This window comes from Peromyscus californicus, unplaced genomic scaffold, assembly GCF_007827085.1.
Source record: "Peromyscus californicus insignis strain IS unplaced genomic scaffold, ASM782708v3 Scaffold_11__1_contigs__length_118956290, whole genome shotgun sequence".
NCBI lineage: Eukaryota > Metazoa > Chordata > Mammalia > Rodentia > Cricetidae > Peromyscus > Peromyscus californicus.
Window position 1 is genome coordinate 54,525,124 of NW_026294402.1, and position 17,417 is coordinate 54,542,540.

Here is a 17,417-nt window from a genome sequence, read left to right on the forward strand (position 1 = left end):
CACCTAGTTAGACTTGAGTGGGATTGTTCTGGTTTCTTAGTGCTTTATCTGAGGTCAGCAGCAATTCATCTCTCTGGGAAAATTGCACACAGGTGTGAATAAAGCAATGCGGTGGTTTGAATAGGAATGGCCCCCATAGACTCATACATTTGAATGCTTAGTCACCAGGGACTGGCACTGTTTGAGAAGGATTAGGGGGTATGGCCTTGTTGGAGGAAGTGTGTCACTGAGGGTGGGCTTTGAGATTGCAAAAGCCCATGGCAGGCCCAGGCAGTCTCTCTATCCCTCCCTCCCCTCCCCTTCATGAAGATCAGGATGTAAAACTCTCGGCTCCTGCTCCAGTACCATGCACGCCACCATGCTCCCACCATGATGATCATGGACTAAGCCTCTGAAACTGTAAGCAAGCCCCCAATTAAATGTTTTCCTTTATAAGAGTTGCCTGAGTCATGGTGTCTCTCCACAGCAGCAGAACATCAACTAAACAAATAAGAACACAAATATGTTAACTATTTACCCAGTTTATTGTATTTTTACAGTAAAAATAAATTAGTTGTACACAAAATAGTGCTGAAAACAGCCCATATTTGCTCATATAATTCACCTTCTGCTCGCCTCCTCCTTCTATAATAATTTAACACTGTAAAGGAGACACGGATTGATGTTGTCCTTGGTGGGCTTCTCACTCCCGGCTCTGCAGTTCACGGGTCAGCCTCGAGGCCCTGGCCCCAGCAGCCCCCAACAAGGACCCTGGAGTTGTCATCAGAGCTGAGATGCTGCCACATGTCCCCAAGCTTCTGCCAACCCCCTCAGCCCGAGTCGTCCACAGCTCTGACCTCCTGGGCACCGGGGCTGGTGAAGCTAACAGCTGGCCGGCCACACTGAGAAGGGATGAGAAACACAGCCACCTGCCCTTCTCCAAGTGCCTGGGTGTGAGGAGAGGGCGGAGTATATGAGGAAATAGAGTATTTAAGACAGAAAGGTGGCAGTCTTAGTCAGGCACAATATGGGGGGGGACCCCTGAATATGTCAAAAGTAGAGTCAGTTATATTTCATCTTAAACCCCCAAAAGTTTGGCCAATCACTGTACTAAACAACTTAGAATAAGACACCATGGTGCAGCAACATACCAGGAAGCCGAGTTAGTATGATCAAATGATTTTATGAAAACGTAGATGGCCATATGTAAATAAATACCTATTCGGTCCCTTTAACAATGAACATACTCTAAATAAACAGAACTATTTTGGTGTCGCGCAATCCACTCTGCAGATATAGTTCCGAATACACATTTCCTATAAACATCTTGTATTTACAGAGAACATAATAATAAGTTATAGCAAAGTATATCCTTCTGTCGGGTGGATATTGGGGGGCTGGGGGGCAGGAAAGGGGGAGTTAGTGGGTGTAACAGAATGGATTTTTCTCTCACTGAGACCGGGGGCTCATCATCTCAAGGGGCGGGGAGTTTCCGAACTCTAGGGGCCACTTTCCAGAGCACCATGGGTATTCCCATCAGAACAAGGATTCAGGAAAATAAAGGATGGTTTGGGGTTGAGGGTTACTCTTTGTCAGCAAGGTGTCCTTACAAAAGAGATTGGAGGTGAGTGTCCCAGGCTAGTCAAGGCTGCCTCCAAGGATGTGTATGGCCCTAGGCAGGCAGTTAGCTACCCCCATGTCTGTGTGTTTTTTTTTTTTTTGTGAAGCACACATATGGAGACAGCTCTGACCAGGCTGCCAGTGGCTGCGATATGAGGCCACATGCTACTCACAGGAAGGGGCACTGATGGGTTTCAAATGGTGACAAGGTGGCAGCGGTTAAGAACAAGATGAAGGAGAGCAGTCACTGGCCGCCTCTAAGCAGATGTACCACTCAGAGCTGTGTCACGTGGAGAGCCACAGAATCCTGGACTTAGAGATGACCTTGAACAGCATGTTGCCAAGAAAGATATCCAGATCCCGTCCCACATTCTGACATACCCATCCCGTCTCCACTGCCACCTCTAAGGAGAGGCTACCGTCTCCAGCATCCCTGCACCCACAGACGGTTCTAGCTGGCAGAAGTTTGTTATTCTGTTTCACTGAGGGTTCTCAGGGAGTCTCGTCTGCAAATGTCACACCTCAGAAGTCCCCCGCACTGTGTCTAACAGGTCTGTCCTCTTTATCAGGGTTGGAAAACCCCACCTGAACGTGACACATGAGCAGTAGTCTTCCTAAAGACACACGTATCTTGACTCCCGCCCATGTTTTCTCTGTGGCCTTGGTGGCTTGTGGAATGGCTTCTACACGGACACACATGTGTGCGTGCGTGGTGGTCAGAGGACGGCACCAAGGGTTGTTCTTCAGGTGACATCCACAATGCTTTCTCTGAGACACCGTCTCCCACTGGCCTGGAACTTGCCAAGTAGGTTGGGCTGGCCACCTAGTGAGCCCCAGGGATCCACCCGGCTGCGCCTCTCCCATGCTGGGATCACAAGTGAGTGGCGCCACATCCGGCATTTTGCATGTGGGTTCTGAGCCTTGGATGTTGCCGCTGAGGCACGATGCTTACAGAGCAGACTCACTAGTCCAGGGGCCATTTATATTTTGGCGCTTCCTCCCCACTTTCTTGACTCACTTTGAACTTAGCTGAAATTCTTCCCTTTCAACTACCCAGTTATTCTTTTAATCCAAAGATAGGCGTTAGCTGCTTCCCAGTGAACTGTTGAGATCTGGGCTTTCTCTTCACTTTTTATTTTTAATAACTCTTTCCAGACTCCTCTGCCCCTAAGCGTTTGGCTCTCTGAGGTGAGGGCATCGGCCAGTTTTCTCCTAAGACATCTAAGCCACACACACGCACACACACACACACACACACACACACACACACACACACACACACACACACACACACTGTTTTATCTGGCAAGGATCAGATGCCGGCCTCCACCTGCGCCCAGTTGTGATGTAGTCTTTCATTCTGTTCCTCATATTTACATAGGAAAACTCACATGCCAGCGCGAAGACAGCTAATGAATAAGACGAGGAGACTGTCTTGGACAGGTGTTAGCAGTTTCTGGCGTTCTCCACACCACACAACAAGTTAAGCTAGCACCTCCCACTTTCCAGCCCTCTGGAAAGCTACCTTTTGGAGAGAGAGCGTTGGGTGTAAACGCGTAGAGAACAAATAGATGATGCGCACTAACAGCAAGGAGGGAAGACAAAACCCAGAAATCCTGGGCCGACAAGTAATGCAAAGGAGCAGCTGAGGCAGCGGTGAGAACTCCCTCCCGGAGCCAGCCAGAGACTAGCAAAGCTCCCGGGCTTCTTAGGAGGTTGAGCATGGTTTACGAGAAGGGAACTGCTCCCTCTAGCGGTCGGATGGCGTATTTCCTGCAGGCCCTGGGAGGTAAACTGAAATCGACTCCACAAGGGCTGCAAGAAAGGTTCTTTTGTTCCACTCAGTGAAAGAGAAACAGCACACGCTTTTCATTTGGGGCTTTGTTGATTTTTTGTTGAGAAAGACTACACAGAAGCTTTAATTTATCTAATTTTTCATTCAGAGCTGGGGATGTGGCCCTCTGGCACACGGCGGGGGGTGGGGGAGGAGAGATAATCAGTATTGAAATATAAATTTCAATTCCACATCACAGCCAATGAAGGGAATGTGGAGAGTCCCGAGAAGGAGATGGCAGATAAAGAGCCATCTTCGGGGACAGGCATCCCTTCCTTGGTGATCACTGGGGATCCCCAAGGCCCCACTGCACACACTGTGGTAGGGAGAAAAGCCGTACAGGTGATGGAAGATGAAACCAAGACATTTGCCAGACTGGCCTTCTGCAACAAAGAGGTTAATCGACCCCATTCTAGAAATCTATAACCTTTAAAAGGGGACTGAACTCCTGAGCACAGCTCATTTTTCTGGAAAAATCCATTGAACTCAGGTGAAGTGTTTCTTTTTTCTTTTCTTTTTTTGCCTGAAGACCAGGGCCTGACCCCTTGGCTCTGACCTACTCCCACTCCACAGGAGGATCATGGCCCTTCCTGAGAACTATGAGGTGATGTCTGAGACACAGGACAGACAGAGCCATCATCAACCCAGCCCAGCCCCGAGAATTTGTGAGTTGGAAGGACCAGGATGCTCACTCTCCACAGAGAAGTTCTTTAGTCCCTGTGTAGTCCACTGTGTGGCTTCAGCTGTGAGGACATTTTCCCTCCCTGGAGCTAACCCACAGACCATGCATGCCTTACCCTCTGGCAGGTACACAAATACCTTCCAAGGAATCCTTCAAATGACTGGCTTGTCCAGCAAGATCTGAGAATGGCCGTACCAAGGAAAAGTTACCTGGGATGAGCAAAAGCATGCAGTGAGAGGGGCCGGGAGGGAACCGGACAGAAACCGTGTGTGCGGTGGCTTCTCTTCGTGCTTAGCATGGGAAGCGTGGTCTCTGCCTGGCTGTGTATCTGCGTGCCTCATGAACACCAGGAGAGGCCGAGTTGCCGATGGAAGTGGAGCCTGGCTTCCCAAGCAGAGATGGATGCTGGGAGACACTCACAGAAGGCCAAAGCCAGTGGCTCCTGACAGAGTGTGTCAGACCAGACAGGTGACACTATCCCCATGGCTGTGAATGATTGCCACACTGCCTGGTGCAGGCAATGAGCTCATGGAGGGACTCTGTGCTAAGGGTATGTGCTTACTTTAAGAGAAACATGCCTAGGCCCCGAAATAAGAAAAACAAATATTCCTCTTAATGGTCTCCCCCAAGCCCTGGAGATGGTTCACCTTTCGATATGCACTGAGTCCCTTCAGGCCTGGGGCCTCTGGAATTACAGGTGGGTAAAGTGAGTCAGTGAAGCTGGGGAGGACTTCAGAGCTCTGTCTCCCAGACCCGCATCATTAAAATGGATCCTGATGGTCAAGTCTTGTGGGAAGAGTCATGAGTCACGGGGGGGGGGGGGGGGGGGGGGAAGGGAAGGGAAGGGAAGAGGAGGAGAGGGGAGGGGAGAGATGTGAGACTACCAGAGAGAAACCCTTTAATCAACCCACAAGGTCCAAATAAGACTCCGCCTTTTGCAACGTGGAGATTTGCTGGGACTACTGGCTTGGCTTTCCGGCAGGTGGTACACCATGAAGAACCCAGGAGGGATGGTGGAACAAGAGCTTGTGGGATTCGGGAGTTTGTTCCAGCTCCAGAGTGGCCCAGAGAATCGCTGGCCGCCTTCTTGCTCTCCCTGTGGCTTTCTTGTCTTGTGGGATGGTTCTGTTGAGGATGGAACTTGGCAGACACCACGGAGTCCTGTCATCAGGAGCTGCAACTGAGGGAAGGGGAACAGGGGTGCGGACATCTTGAAAGAACCAAGAACTTGGTTGAGGCAGCACTTGGGGACAGAGCAAGGGCTTCAGAAGCCTGGGTTCTGTTCACAGAATGCAAAACTTCTCAGCCTCCTGGTCAGATAGAAAGCCCCGTTCATTCTTTAGACTACAGGCCTATGGACAGGCTGGTCCCTGGAGGTGCCGTGGGGTAAGATTATGCTCAGCCATCTGAGGTAGGCACTCAGCCCTGCCACAAAATGGCAGGTCAGTTACCTGAGTTGAGCCTCAGTTTCCTTGCTAGTAAAGTGGGAACACTTATTCAACCCCTGCCTCCCATTCTAGGATGCTGAGGCCTCCAGTGAGCTAATGTCTGAGAATGCAAGTACCTGCTAGACAAGAAAACTTTCTACTGTGAGATCCCTCTGTCCTGAGGCAGGAAACAGTCTATTGTCATGAAGAATGGTGACAGGCACAGCTGGGCTGAGGTAACAGGGATGCACAGGTCTCAGCAAGGCTTGTTGGTGGTATAGGATGGGAGGCTGTCCTCTCTTGACTTTCCAGAGGAGTGCTAATTCTGGACAGGCCAGGGGCACCAGGAAGGAGGCTGTGCTTGGCCAGTGGTCCAGCACTGCACTGGGATGAGAGCTGAATGCACTCGGCTGCTTGGTTTTCAGTGGGCGCCATTAGCAGGTGCCAGGTCCCAAGGAAGGGAATCACCCAGGACAGAGCAATGTGCAAAGGGCCAGCCATGGCTTTCTAACATCGTGGGGACCATGTGGTGCTCTTCATGAAGGTGAGAGTGGGGGTCCCCGGTGGAGCAGCAACCAGCCGGGTGCCCTGCCTGCAGCCCCAGGAGAGCAGGAGTGTTACCGACTCCCCAGGAAGCCTGTGTGTCTGTTGGCCACGCGGGTGCAGGAGGCGCAGCAAGCGGTCTTGTAGTAGTTGTAGACACAGAGGCGCGCCTGCACCACCACGTTGCAGTTGTAGTACTTATCCTTGCAGTTTTCGTCTGCAGTGGAAGAGAACAGAAGAGTCTCCTGAGCCCAAGACAGCCAGGAACCGTGGGAAGAGAAAGGGCGGGGGACCGAGGGCTTCCTCTGGGCCCTGCTTCTGTCTGTGTGTCTGTGTGTCTGCGTGAGCCTGAGTGAGCACGTGCAGAGACCAGAGTAGGATGTCGGGGATGTCCAGGGAGGGGCCTTGTTAGGGCTCAGAGGAAGTGGGAAGGGGGTGAGAGGGGGTAGTGAGGGGGTGAAAATGATCCCCAAATATTATAGATGTATATGAGCTTGTCAAAGAATAATAAAGAAAAAAAGACGTTTGAAAAATAAGTTGAAGAGCAATTGAGGAAGATATCTGATGACTTTAGGTGTACACACACACACACACACACACACCACACATACACACATGCACACACCACACACACATACACACATGCACACACCGCACACACACATACCACACACACATACACACACCACACACACATACACACGCGCACACACACACCACACACACATACCACACACACACACACATGCACACACACACACACACACACACGCATGTACACAGTAAAAAGAAATATATGTTCAAGTGCTGTGGAATGTCTTTCTGTATGCTGTGAGTATGTGTTGCTCTGATTGGTTGATAAATAAAGCTGCACTGGCCTATGGCAGGGCAGGATGGAGCCAGGCAGGAAAATCCAAGAGAGATAGTGAGGGAAGAAAGGAAAGTGAGGAGATGCTGCTAGCCATTGCCAGGAGAAGCAAGATGTAAAAGTACAGGTAAGCCACAAGTCATGTGGCAAAGTATAGATTTATAGAAATGGGTTGATTTAAGATGTAAGAGCTAGCTAGTGACAAGCCTGAGCCATTAGGCCATATAGTTTGAAAATAATGTAAGCCTCTGTGAGTTTACTTGGGACCAAGTGGCTGTGAGATGTGGGTGGGAGAGATTCGTCCCAACCACAGGTTGGGCATGCCTGTAATCCCAGCACTTGGGAGGCTGAAGCAGAAGGACCAGGAGTTCAAGGTCATCCAGGGCATCATAGTGAGATGCTGGTCCCAAACTAACAATAATAAAGTAGTGATCATGATGAAGAGAGAGAACAGGGTTGATGAACACTGAATTTGAGGGTTTCTTCCCATAAAGACGTAAGGAGAAAGGAGAAAATGATCATGGAGGGGACCTAGAATTGGTCTATTTTTATGTTTTATTAAAATAAGTTTAACTGGTGCTGCTTGCATGGGCATGGGTGGGGGGTTATTTACCAGAGCACGGGCAACTTACAGCGGCTACACCACCAAAGAAAGCGACTCCTCCCCCAGCCACCAAGAACACCCATGGCGGCTCCTTGGCTGTTCATGGGCAGGACCTCACTAGACCGTCCTCTTTCACCTACTTTTCTGGTCATTGAACCAGGACCTCACTGATTGCCTAGACAGGCTGGCCAGCAAGCCTCCTGGGGTGGCAGGCATGGGTCACCGCACCCGGCTTTCATGTGGGTGCTGGGGATCCGGATTCAGACCCCCCGGTTTGTACAGCAGACACTTTTCCCTGCTGAGCATCTCCCCGGGCCTCTGACCATTTCCTCATACTTGAGCTGTATGTGACAGTGTCCTTAACCACTGTGTGGCACCTCAACTGAAGAAAAGGTAGACATGACCCATGGTTCTTGGCCACTGCTTGCTTGCTTGATAGTGAGTTCATGCCTTCATTTTTATTATTGGGGAGGATATATCCATGTAAATATATAACTTATCCATTTTCCATCGGTAGACATTTGTTTCCATTTTTTCCAGTTATAAATAATGAATGATCTTTTAAGCATTTTAAAAAAAGTCTTCTTTCTGGGTTTTAAGATACGTACAGCCTTACTAGACGTGATGGCTGCCTGCCAAATGACGTGAAGCTATTTGCATTTTTCTTGGCAGAACAGGAGAATTCCATTTTTTTTTTTTTTTTTTTTGGACAGGAGGATGAGAAGCCTCAGTTGGCCCTGATGCTGGAGGATGGCATTGAACTCCTGATCCTCCTGCCTCCATCTCCAGTGTCTGGGGATGATTCTAGGTGGGTGCCAGCATAGCTGGTTTATGCTGTGTTGGAGATCAATCTCGGGACACTGTGCATGCTAAGCAAGTTTTCTACTAGCTGAAGTGCACCCTCGGATCAGCAGAACTGTCCCCACCCTGAGCTGTATTTTTGTCTGTCTAGTGGATGGATGTAAGATGATCCTGGTGTGATGCAGGGCACACTGAAGCGGGGTTTGCCGCTCAGGTTCCCTTTGCTGGGAGCAGTTTTCTCCATGCAATGGGTCCGGATCTTTCCTGGTTCCTGTGTTGCAAGTTTCTTCTCTGGCTCATAGCTCTTCCTGGCACTTCCTTTATGATGTCACGTGATAAGCAGATGCTTGCCATTTTAACATTATTGGTATTCTAGTATTTTCCCTTGGGGTTTGTGCTCTGGGATTTTCGTTTAAGAAATTCTTCCTTACTCTGACAGAAATTTGTTTTTCCTCAAAGTCTTTTCTTAAAGTTTAAAATTTCTGATTACATTTATTTCCCTAATTCACCAGGAACACCATGGTGATGGTGGTGGTGATGGTGGCATTAGTGTGTGTGTGTCTGTGTCTGTGTGTCTGTCTGTGTGTTGAGAGGCAGGCATTCAATTTTACTGTTCCTCTGTACACATAAGAATACATGAACTGTTTCATTATCATTTCATTATCCCCAGACTCATATACTGACCCCATCACATAGCAAGCATCTTTGGTTCATCGGGGACTATTTTATATTTTTAGATTGTCATTTCCCCCTGTGCCAACATGCCTTGATTTGTGGCAGGATAAGTCCCCCAACACCGTACAGCCTCAAAACTTCCCTGGCTATTCTTTGCTCTTATTTGATACAAACAATTTGATATATCCAGTTAATATTTGATATATCTAGTAAAAAGTCCTGTATAGATTTTGATTACATTGCTCAAGGGCTGGGAATATGGCTCAGGTGGTAAGAGCGGTTACTGTGTAAGCCTGAGGACCTGGGTTTGATCCCCAGGGCTCACATGAAAGAACTGGGCATGTAGATGAGGCAGGTGGTCTCTGGAGTTTGCTGGGCGGCCAGCCTAGCCTGCACAGCCAGGCACAGGCCAGAGAGACTCTATCTTAAAATAAAGAAAGAAAAAGAAAAGAAGGGAGAGGAGAGGATAAGGAAGAAGAGATATGGGAACACACTTGAAACACATCTTAGGAAAATGTGTTATAATCAGTATAAAGGCCCCTGCGGGCAGGAGGCTTCAGAATAAATATTGATGGAATTCCCATGGCTGGGCCATGCACACAGGCTATTTATTCATTTTCCTTGGCAATACCACACAGTTGAAGCAATTTAAATTTGGATTGCCAATTGTTCCTTGTGTTGCTTTTTATAAAGGTTGCATTAGAACACAGCATCAAAAAGGAAAGTTGTCCCAGGCACACAGACATGGGTAATTAAAGACGGTGAAAACTGTCATATCCTTGGAATTGTCTGTATAGATTTCAAAGCAAGGAGTGACTGCCATAACCAGTTAGTGTATTCTGCAGCCCATCTCTCAGCCAGCACATGCTCGTCAAAGATTTTTTCACTAATAAGAAGTGAGAGGGGTTTTGTTTTTCAAACAGGTTTTTAATGTGTCCCTGGCTGGCCTTGAACTTGATATGTAGGAGATGATGACCTTGATCTTCTGATTCTCCTGCCTCTACCCTGGAGGGCTGTAATCACAGGCACTAGCCACCACGCCTATTTTCTGTGGTGCTGGATCAAACCTAGCTAGGGCTTTGTGCACGGTCGGCCAGCTTTCTGACACTGAGCCCCAGCCGTGATTTTTTTTCTTTAAAAACCACTCTGGTTTGGTCTTTTAGATTTAGCTATCGTGTTTTTTCGGGGGGGGGGGGGGGAGAGGGGTACTTCACTTCCAATATAAAATCCAATGAAGGGGAAGACAAGGAAACTACAAGGTTAACAAAATACAATGTATAAACAAGACTTTGGTGACCTCTGATGCGTCTCAAGATGACTGTGTCAAGGTTAAAGCTGCTAAAAATGTCCAGCCGGGAGCCCACATTGTGAAACTCAGAGGATACCCCAGTGGGCTGTAGTCTTAAACTGTAAAATTATAATAGCCGAAGCACCCTGAGACTGCCCCCCCCCCCCCCAAGGCCGTGCACAAGGTCACAGAGAGAACTGGATGAGCCGTTTTCACATGGGATAACTTGACCGAGCTAGAGGGGGCCCTTTCTCTCTTCTCCCGGATGGGAACCCCGAACTCACCAACTTCAGGGACACAGTCCTGAGGGTTACAAGATTCTCTTTCTTCTGGTTTCAACTGGGGGTCACAGAGGCTGCCCGGGGTCATGTCATCTGACAGACACCGTACTTCCCGGACTCGGAACCCGCCCTGACAGCTCTTGGAGCACTGTGCGGCCAAAAGAAGGAAAGCATCAGGTTCCTGAGCAGGCTGTTAGATCCCCACGCCAGAGCGGAAGATCAGGGGGAAATTCAAACATCTCCAAAAAGGGAAACTGAGCGCTAAAATACACCTCCACATGCTTGTTGACCAGCTCCCACACCCAGCAGGTCGGCTATCTGTCCTGTCTGCCCCCCTCCCGCCCCCACTCCTTGTGTTTTGAGGGAATTCTAGACTCCCATCACAACTCCCGTAGTATTTTATGGCTCCAATAAAAGAAGGAGCCTTAAACATATACCATTGCTGTACCTTATTATTTCCAAATCTACATATTTAGTGAGTCTAGTTCCATTTTTTAATTTGGTGAATCATATCTATTTAAAAATAGTTTTTCTTTAAAAATCAGGGTCAAGGGGGGCTAGAAAGATGGCTCAGAGGTTAAGAGCACTGGCTGCTCTTCCAAAGGTTCTGCGTTCAATTCCCAGCAACCACATGGTGGCTCACAACCATCTGTAATGAGATCTGGTGCCCTCTTCTGGCCTGCAGGCACACATGCAGGCAGAAAAATCAGGGTCAAGTTGGAGGGAAGTAGAGATGGATAGATATGAAATGCATTGTGTAAGTGTAGGACAATTTCAAATGATAAATAAAAAGCATTATTTAAAAAACTAAACAAAACAGGGGGCTGGAGAGATGGCTCAGAAGTTAAGAGCACTGACTGCTCTTCCAGGGGACCTGGGTTCAATTCCAAGCACCCACATGGCAGCTCACAACTGTCTGTAACTCCAGCCCCAGGTGATCTGATGCCCTCTTCTGTGGGTACTGCATGTAGGTGGTGCACAGATATACATGCAGGCAAAAAAAACCCCCATGCACATGAGATAAAAATGAACAAAAAATTTTAAAATAGTAATAATAATAATAATAATAATAATAATAATAATAATAATAATAAAAAAAATCTCGGGATCCATATCTCAGTTACACTTTGTAGTTGGCTGATACTTTTATGATTCTTAATCTAAACCCACAGGTCTCCCTTCCATTGTCTTATGCTTGTTTATTTTTAATTTTTAAAAATTAAAACAAATTTTCTTCAAGATAGGATCTCGCTATGTAGTCCTGGCTGGCCTAGAATTCACTATATAGACCAGGCTGGCCTTGAACTCACAGAGATCCTCTGACCTCTGCCTCCCGAGTGCTGGGATTAATGGTGTGCACCACTACTGTGCCTAGCTCTCCACTGTTCTTGAGACAGGCTCTCACTGAGTCTGAAGCTCGCCATTCCGGCTAGCCTGGCTGGCCAGTGAGCTCCAGGGGACCCCCCGTCTCCACCTCTCCGGTGCTGGGGTGGCAAGTGCATGCTCCTGTGTCAGCTGATAATGTAGTAGTTTGACATTATTTGAGTCCCTTCAACCACCATTCTCTACACACTGTCAAACTACAGCCCAAGGACACCTGCATCCTGCTTGTTAAATACACAAATGTCTTAGCCAGGAGGGGCCCAGAATCAGTCTTTTCTTTCTTTTTTTTTTTTTTTTTGGTTTTTCGAGACAGGGTTTCTCTGTGTAGCTTTGCGCCTTTCCTGGATCTCGCACTGTAGACCAGGCTGGCCTCGAACTCACAGAGATCCGCCTGGCTCTGCCTCCCGAGTGCTGGGATTAAAGGCGTGCGCCACCACCGCCCGGCTCAGAATCAGTCTTTTCAATCGAGACCCCTAGATACACCCTAAAGCTTGAGAATCATCGCATTAGGAACATGTCTGTGTAGAAACCCAAATCTGCAAGCTGCAGGGTTTCCTGACTGAACAGGGTCCCCTCACTGTGACTACCTAGAGTAGATGTCATGGGGGATCTAGCATCTCTTCTTGGGGTGGGCCCAGGACCCTGCCCGGAGACATCTATGGATGACTGTGACTTACCATGCTCCATTCCGTGCTAAACCATTTAGCTCCACAAGGCTTGAGGTGGCAGGGTTGCTGGCTCGGGGGCTTCTCCAGGAACGAACACTCATAGGGGTCTAGCACTTCAAAGGTGTCTGCATTCTTCCTAACACAGATCACCTCCCTCTGCTGCGTCCCACTGCCACACTCGACCGAACACTGGAGAAGAAGCAGAGACAGGTAACTGTCACATGATGTACGGGGGGAAGAAAACCACGTTCCTGGAGGGACATCCTCAATTCTTCCACCGAGGCATACGAGAAAGGGCAAGACAGAGGATACAAGACTAGACGTTGGCAAAGTCCATTGCTGATAAAGAACATAGGGGCTGGAGAGATGGCTCAGTGGGTAGAATGTTTGCTGCACAAGTGAGAAGTCGTGAGTTCAAATCCCCAGCACCCATGTAAAAGGCCGGGTGTGGCTTTTAGTGCTGGGAGGCAGAGACAAGGAGGATCCCGGAGGCGTGCTGGTCAGCCAGTCTAGCTAACTAGTCAGCTCTAGGTTTAGAGAGAGAACTTGTCTAAAAAAAAAATAAGATGGAGAGAGATGGAGGAGGAGACATGGACATTGGTCTGTGTGAGGGCTGGGGCAACGTCTTGTGCAACTGACACCTGACCCCCACTGCAGCCCTGTCTGTGGGACTCCATCAGCAGCAAGAGTCAGGAAGATGGGTCAGGGCCTAGGCCCCAGTGGGTTCTCAAGGACATGGAGTGACAACCCAAGGAGGGATCCATTTTTGCCCGTGGGTGACAGTGACCTGGGGGCTGTGGTGGTGGTGGTGTCATTGGCAGCTGTATTATGTGCACCTAGGACACCCTAATGATCACTGTTATTTTTTTATTATGTTTTTGAGAAAGCATCATGTATAGATGAGGCTGCCCTTGAAATTTCTATCTCCTGCACTAGCCCTTGAGTTTTGGGATTACCAGTGTATATTGCCATCCCTGCTTGATTGTTGCTATGGTTACAGGTGTGTCTGTCTCACCACCTCCCTGCTTGATCGTTGCTATGGTTACAGTTGTGTCCCACCATCCCTACTTGGTTGTTGCTATGGTTACAGGTGTGTCTCACCACCCCTGCTTGACTGTTGCTATGGTTATATGATATTTTCCTGGGTAGTGACAAATGATGACATCCTGAATTCATGAGCATACCTGTTGAAGAAATATTTTTTTCTTTGGATACTAGATTTTTTCTTCTTTTTTCAGAAGGATAATTGATTTTTTTAAAATTTTATTTTGAGATAAGGTTTCACTAGTCCTGGCTGTCCTGGAACTTGCTCTGTCAACCAGGCTGTCCTTGAACTCACAGAGATCCACCTTAGATCTGCCTCAGAGTGCCAGGACTAGAGGTACGTGTCACCATGCCCAGCTGATGATTACTTCCTTCAAACTGACCCCAGGCTGGGGTGACTGGGGAAGGACAAAAGGGCGTCTTCTGTCTCCTGCCCTTCGCTGTCAACTTGCTTTCCAAAGGGCCTGTGTCGGTCACAGGGCAAAGCCAGCCAATTTCATCAAGGCCTGCTTTTAAAGCTACTTAAAAAAATTCTCTATGGAGCCAGAGTCTGGATAATGTGTAAATCATGACCTTCAGCCAAAAAGGCCTGGAGAAACAGCCAGCCCTGGGAGCCAGATGCTAAATGGGGCCAAGAACTCAAATCCAGGGCAGTAGTGGGGGGTGGGTGGGTGTGGGTGGGTGTGAAGTAGGGGCTGTGACAGGGTGGTCAGTGGGATGGCTCTGGGTTCAAGTTCAATGCTGGAACAGGGAGGAAAAATTAGCTCATCAATTTGTAAGTTACTTTAGTTTCTTTATTATTTGCTCTTTATAATGTACGCTTCCAGCTTAAAAACAAACCTGTGTGTATGATGTATGTGTATGTGTGCAGGCAAACGTGTACCATGTTGCATGTGTGGAGGTCACAACAAGCTTGCATGCTGGCCCTCACATTCTACTTTGAGGCAGGGTCTCTTACTGTTCACTCTGTTCCAGGCTAGCCGGCCTGCAAGCCTCCGGGGAGTCCTCTGTCTCCACCTCCTATCTCAGTAGAGATGTGCTGGGATTACAGATGTGTGCCACCATGCCTAGTTTTTACATGGGTTCTGGGGAGTCTCAACTCAGGTCCTCACACGTGTGCAGCAGATGATTTACCCACTGCGCTCTCTCTCAGGCCCCATCTCCAGATTTTTTTTTTTATAATTTATTTATTTTTATTTTATGTGCATTGGTGTTCTGCCTATATGCATGTCTGTGTGAGGGTGTCAGATCTTGTAGTTACAGACAGATATTAGCTGCCATGTGGGTGCTGGGAATTGAACTCATGACCTCTGGAAGAGCAGTCAGTGCTCTTAACCGCTGAGCCATCTCTCCAGTCCCGCATCTCCAGATTTTTAAACGGAAGCGTCCGACACTGTCAAGTACTGACAGAACCAGCTTCAGTCCTGGTAGTGACAAGGCAGCGACAGCCACCTGCTGCATTTACTGTCTGTCCCTTGACTACTCATGCTCATCCCCTGAGGCAGAGAAATTTGTTTTGTTCACAGATGTAGCTCAAGTGCTTATGTGAGCACACAGTAGGTGCACACTGAATCTTGTTGGCTGAACAAGGTGCTTAAGTGAGCACACAGTAGGCGCACACTGAATCTTGTTGGCTGAACAAGGTGCTCAAGTGAGCACACAGTAGGCACACACTGAATCTTGTTGGCTGAACAAGGTGCTTAAGTGAGCACACAGTGGGCGCACATTGAATCTTGTTGGCTGAACAAGGTGCTCAAGTGAGCACACAGTAGGCACACACTGAATCTTGTTGGCTGAACAAGGTGCTTAAGTGAGCACACAGTGGGCGCACATTGAATCTTGTTGGCTGAACAAGGTGCTCAAGTGAGCACACAGGAAAGGTACACCCGTTGGCTGAACGAGGCACCAAGAACATGGCCACTTTTCCAGGTTGTGACAGGCAGTGGGTAGCATGGCCAGATTCAAAGCTGGTTCCGAACCCCTCTGCTATGTTGTCTCTTGCCAGGGACAGACAGATGTACCCGGAGCTGGCGACTCACCTGACTCTGGGGGACACAAAGATGTACCCAGCTCTGGCCACTCACCTGACTCCAGCTGCCAGAGAACCACTCCACCTTGCCCGTGCAGGGCCCGTTATCACAGGGCGTAGTCTCCGCCGGCCTGTTGTTCCCGCAGCCTTCCAGAGGCAGGCTGCTGACATGGTTGGTCATGCACACCACCGAACGAGTCCTCACTCCAGCCCCACACTCGGCTGAGCACTGTAAGTCAGAAGGAGGGCATATTAGTGGGGCCCCTGCAGGTTCTGGGGACACTTCCAAAGGATGCCAAGCTCTTACTGCCCCTCAAACTCTTTTCTCTCTTGCACATGACATACTTCAGTGAGAGGAAACCTCTGCCTTATCTATTACTTTTGCCTTCTATAGTTTAATTACTCATGGTCAAATGTAGTTTGTACGAGTTATATGGGAAATTCCAGAAACAACTCATCAATTGTAAGTGGTCCCAACCAACCCATTCTTCTAGACTTTTATGTTCCAGTATTTCACCCCATACCCCATTCTGGACAGAGTCAGCATGGCGGCAGTCCCCTGATCACATGAGAGGCTATGAGAGCCCTTGAACACGTCCCCTCTTCCTGGATGCCCTTCCCTTTACCAGGAAACACCAGAATCCTTGAGGGCTGGGTTCAAATGCCCTTTCCTGTGTAAAACATCCTTGCTTGCCCCTTTAACACACTCTTTGAAGCTTTGTAAGTCACATGGTATTCTCTATCCCAGTCCTTCCTTTGTTTCTGAAATTGCTTAACAATTGTGTGTGTGTGTGTGTGTATGTGCATACACACACATAATGAATACACACACACACACACACACACACACACACACACACACACACACATGCTAGGCTTGCTAGAGCGAAGAGAACATTCTTATCTGTGGAGGTGGGGGTTGGCTGTGAGATGATTAACTGAAATTAATCTTTCCCCTGTCACTTCTCCCATGCCTCTGTCACTCTCCTAACTCACCATCCCTTGATGGTCAAACGCTTTCTTGCATCTAGTTACTTCTGTGTGTCTTTCCTCCTTGTCAGAGCAGAACACAAGCCCTCCAGACAAGCTCCTTTTCTTGTGGCCTTCACTTCTTTCCTACGAAGTTCCCTTTGCCATGGAAAATATTAACATCAAATTAAAGTATTTTGCCTGGCGGCAGTGGTGCTCGTCTTTAATCCCAGCACTTGGGAGGCAGAGCCACGTGGATCTCTGTGAGTTCGAGGCCAGCCTGGTCTACAGAGTGAGATCCAGGACAGGCACCAAAACTACACAGAGAAACCCTGTCTTGAAAAACAAAACAAAACAAAACAAAACAAAACAAAACAAAACAAAACAAAACAAAACAAAATTATGTTTCTCTAGTTCTACGGTTCTCAACTTGTGAGTCATGATCCCTTGGGGTTGAACAACCCTTTCACAGGGGTCACCTAAGACCAATGGAAAACACAGATGTTTACATTGTGATTCATAACAGTAGCAAAATTACAGTTACAAAACAGCAAGGAAAATAACTTTATGGTTGGGGTCCCCACAACATGAGGAACTAACTGTATTAAAGGGTCACAGCATTAGGAAGGTTGAGAACCACTGACCTGGTTAAACTTTTGTTAGTTCAATTACAGGCTGAAGCCAGAGAACCTAAGGGTAGAGGGAGTCCCTCCTCCACCAAG

At 48.2% G+C, this 17,417-nt stretch overlaps 1 protein-coding gene across 2 annotated transcripts in view; it reads right to left on the reverse strand.

Annotated features, from left to right (window-relative positions):
• Window positions 1-1,684: 1,684 nt before the first annotated feature.
• The window catches only part of Thsd4 (thrombospondin type 1 domain containing 4), a 584,444-nt gene continuing 568,711 nt past the window's right edge, over window positions 1,685-17,417 (reverse strand). For both annotated transcript variants that reach the window (XM_052762797.1, XM_052762805.1), the window contains 4 exons: window positions 15,782-15,955; window positions 12,663-12,842; window positions 10,606-10,750; window positions 1,685-6,302 (listed from right to left, as the gene is read on the reverse strand). In XM_052762797.1, the coding sequence (XP_052618757.1) occupies window positions 6,160-6,302; window positions 10,606-10,750; window positions 12,663-12,842; window positions 15,782-15,955 (642 nt within the window). In that variant the 3' untranslated portion in view covers window positions 1,685-6,159. The remainder of the gene's footprint in view (window positions 6,303-10,605; window positions 10,751-12,662; window positions 12,843-15,781; window positions 15,956-17,417) is intronic.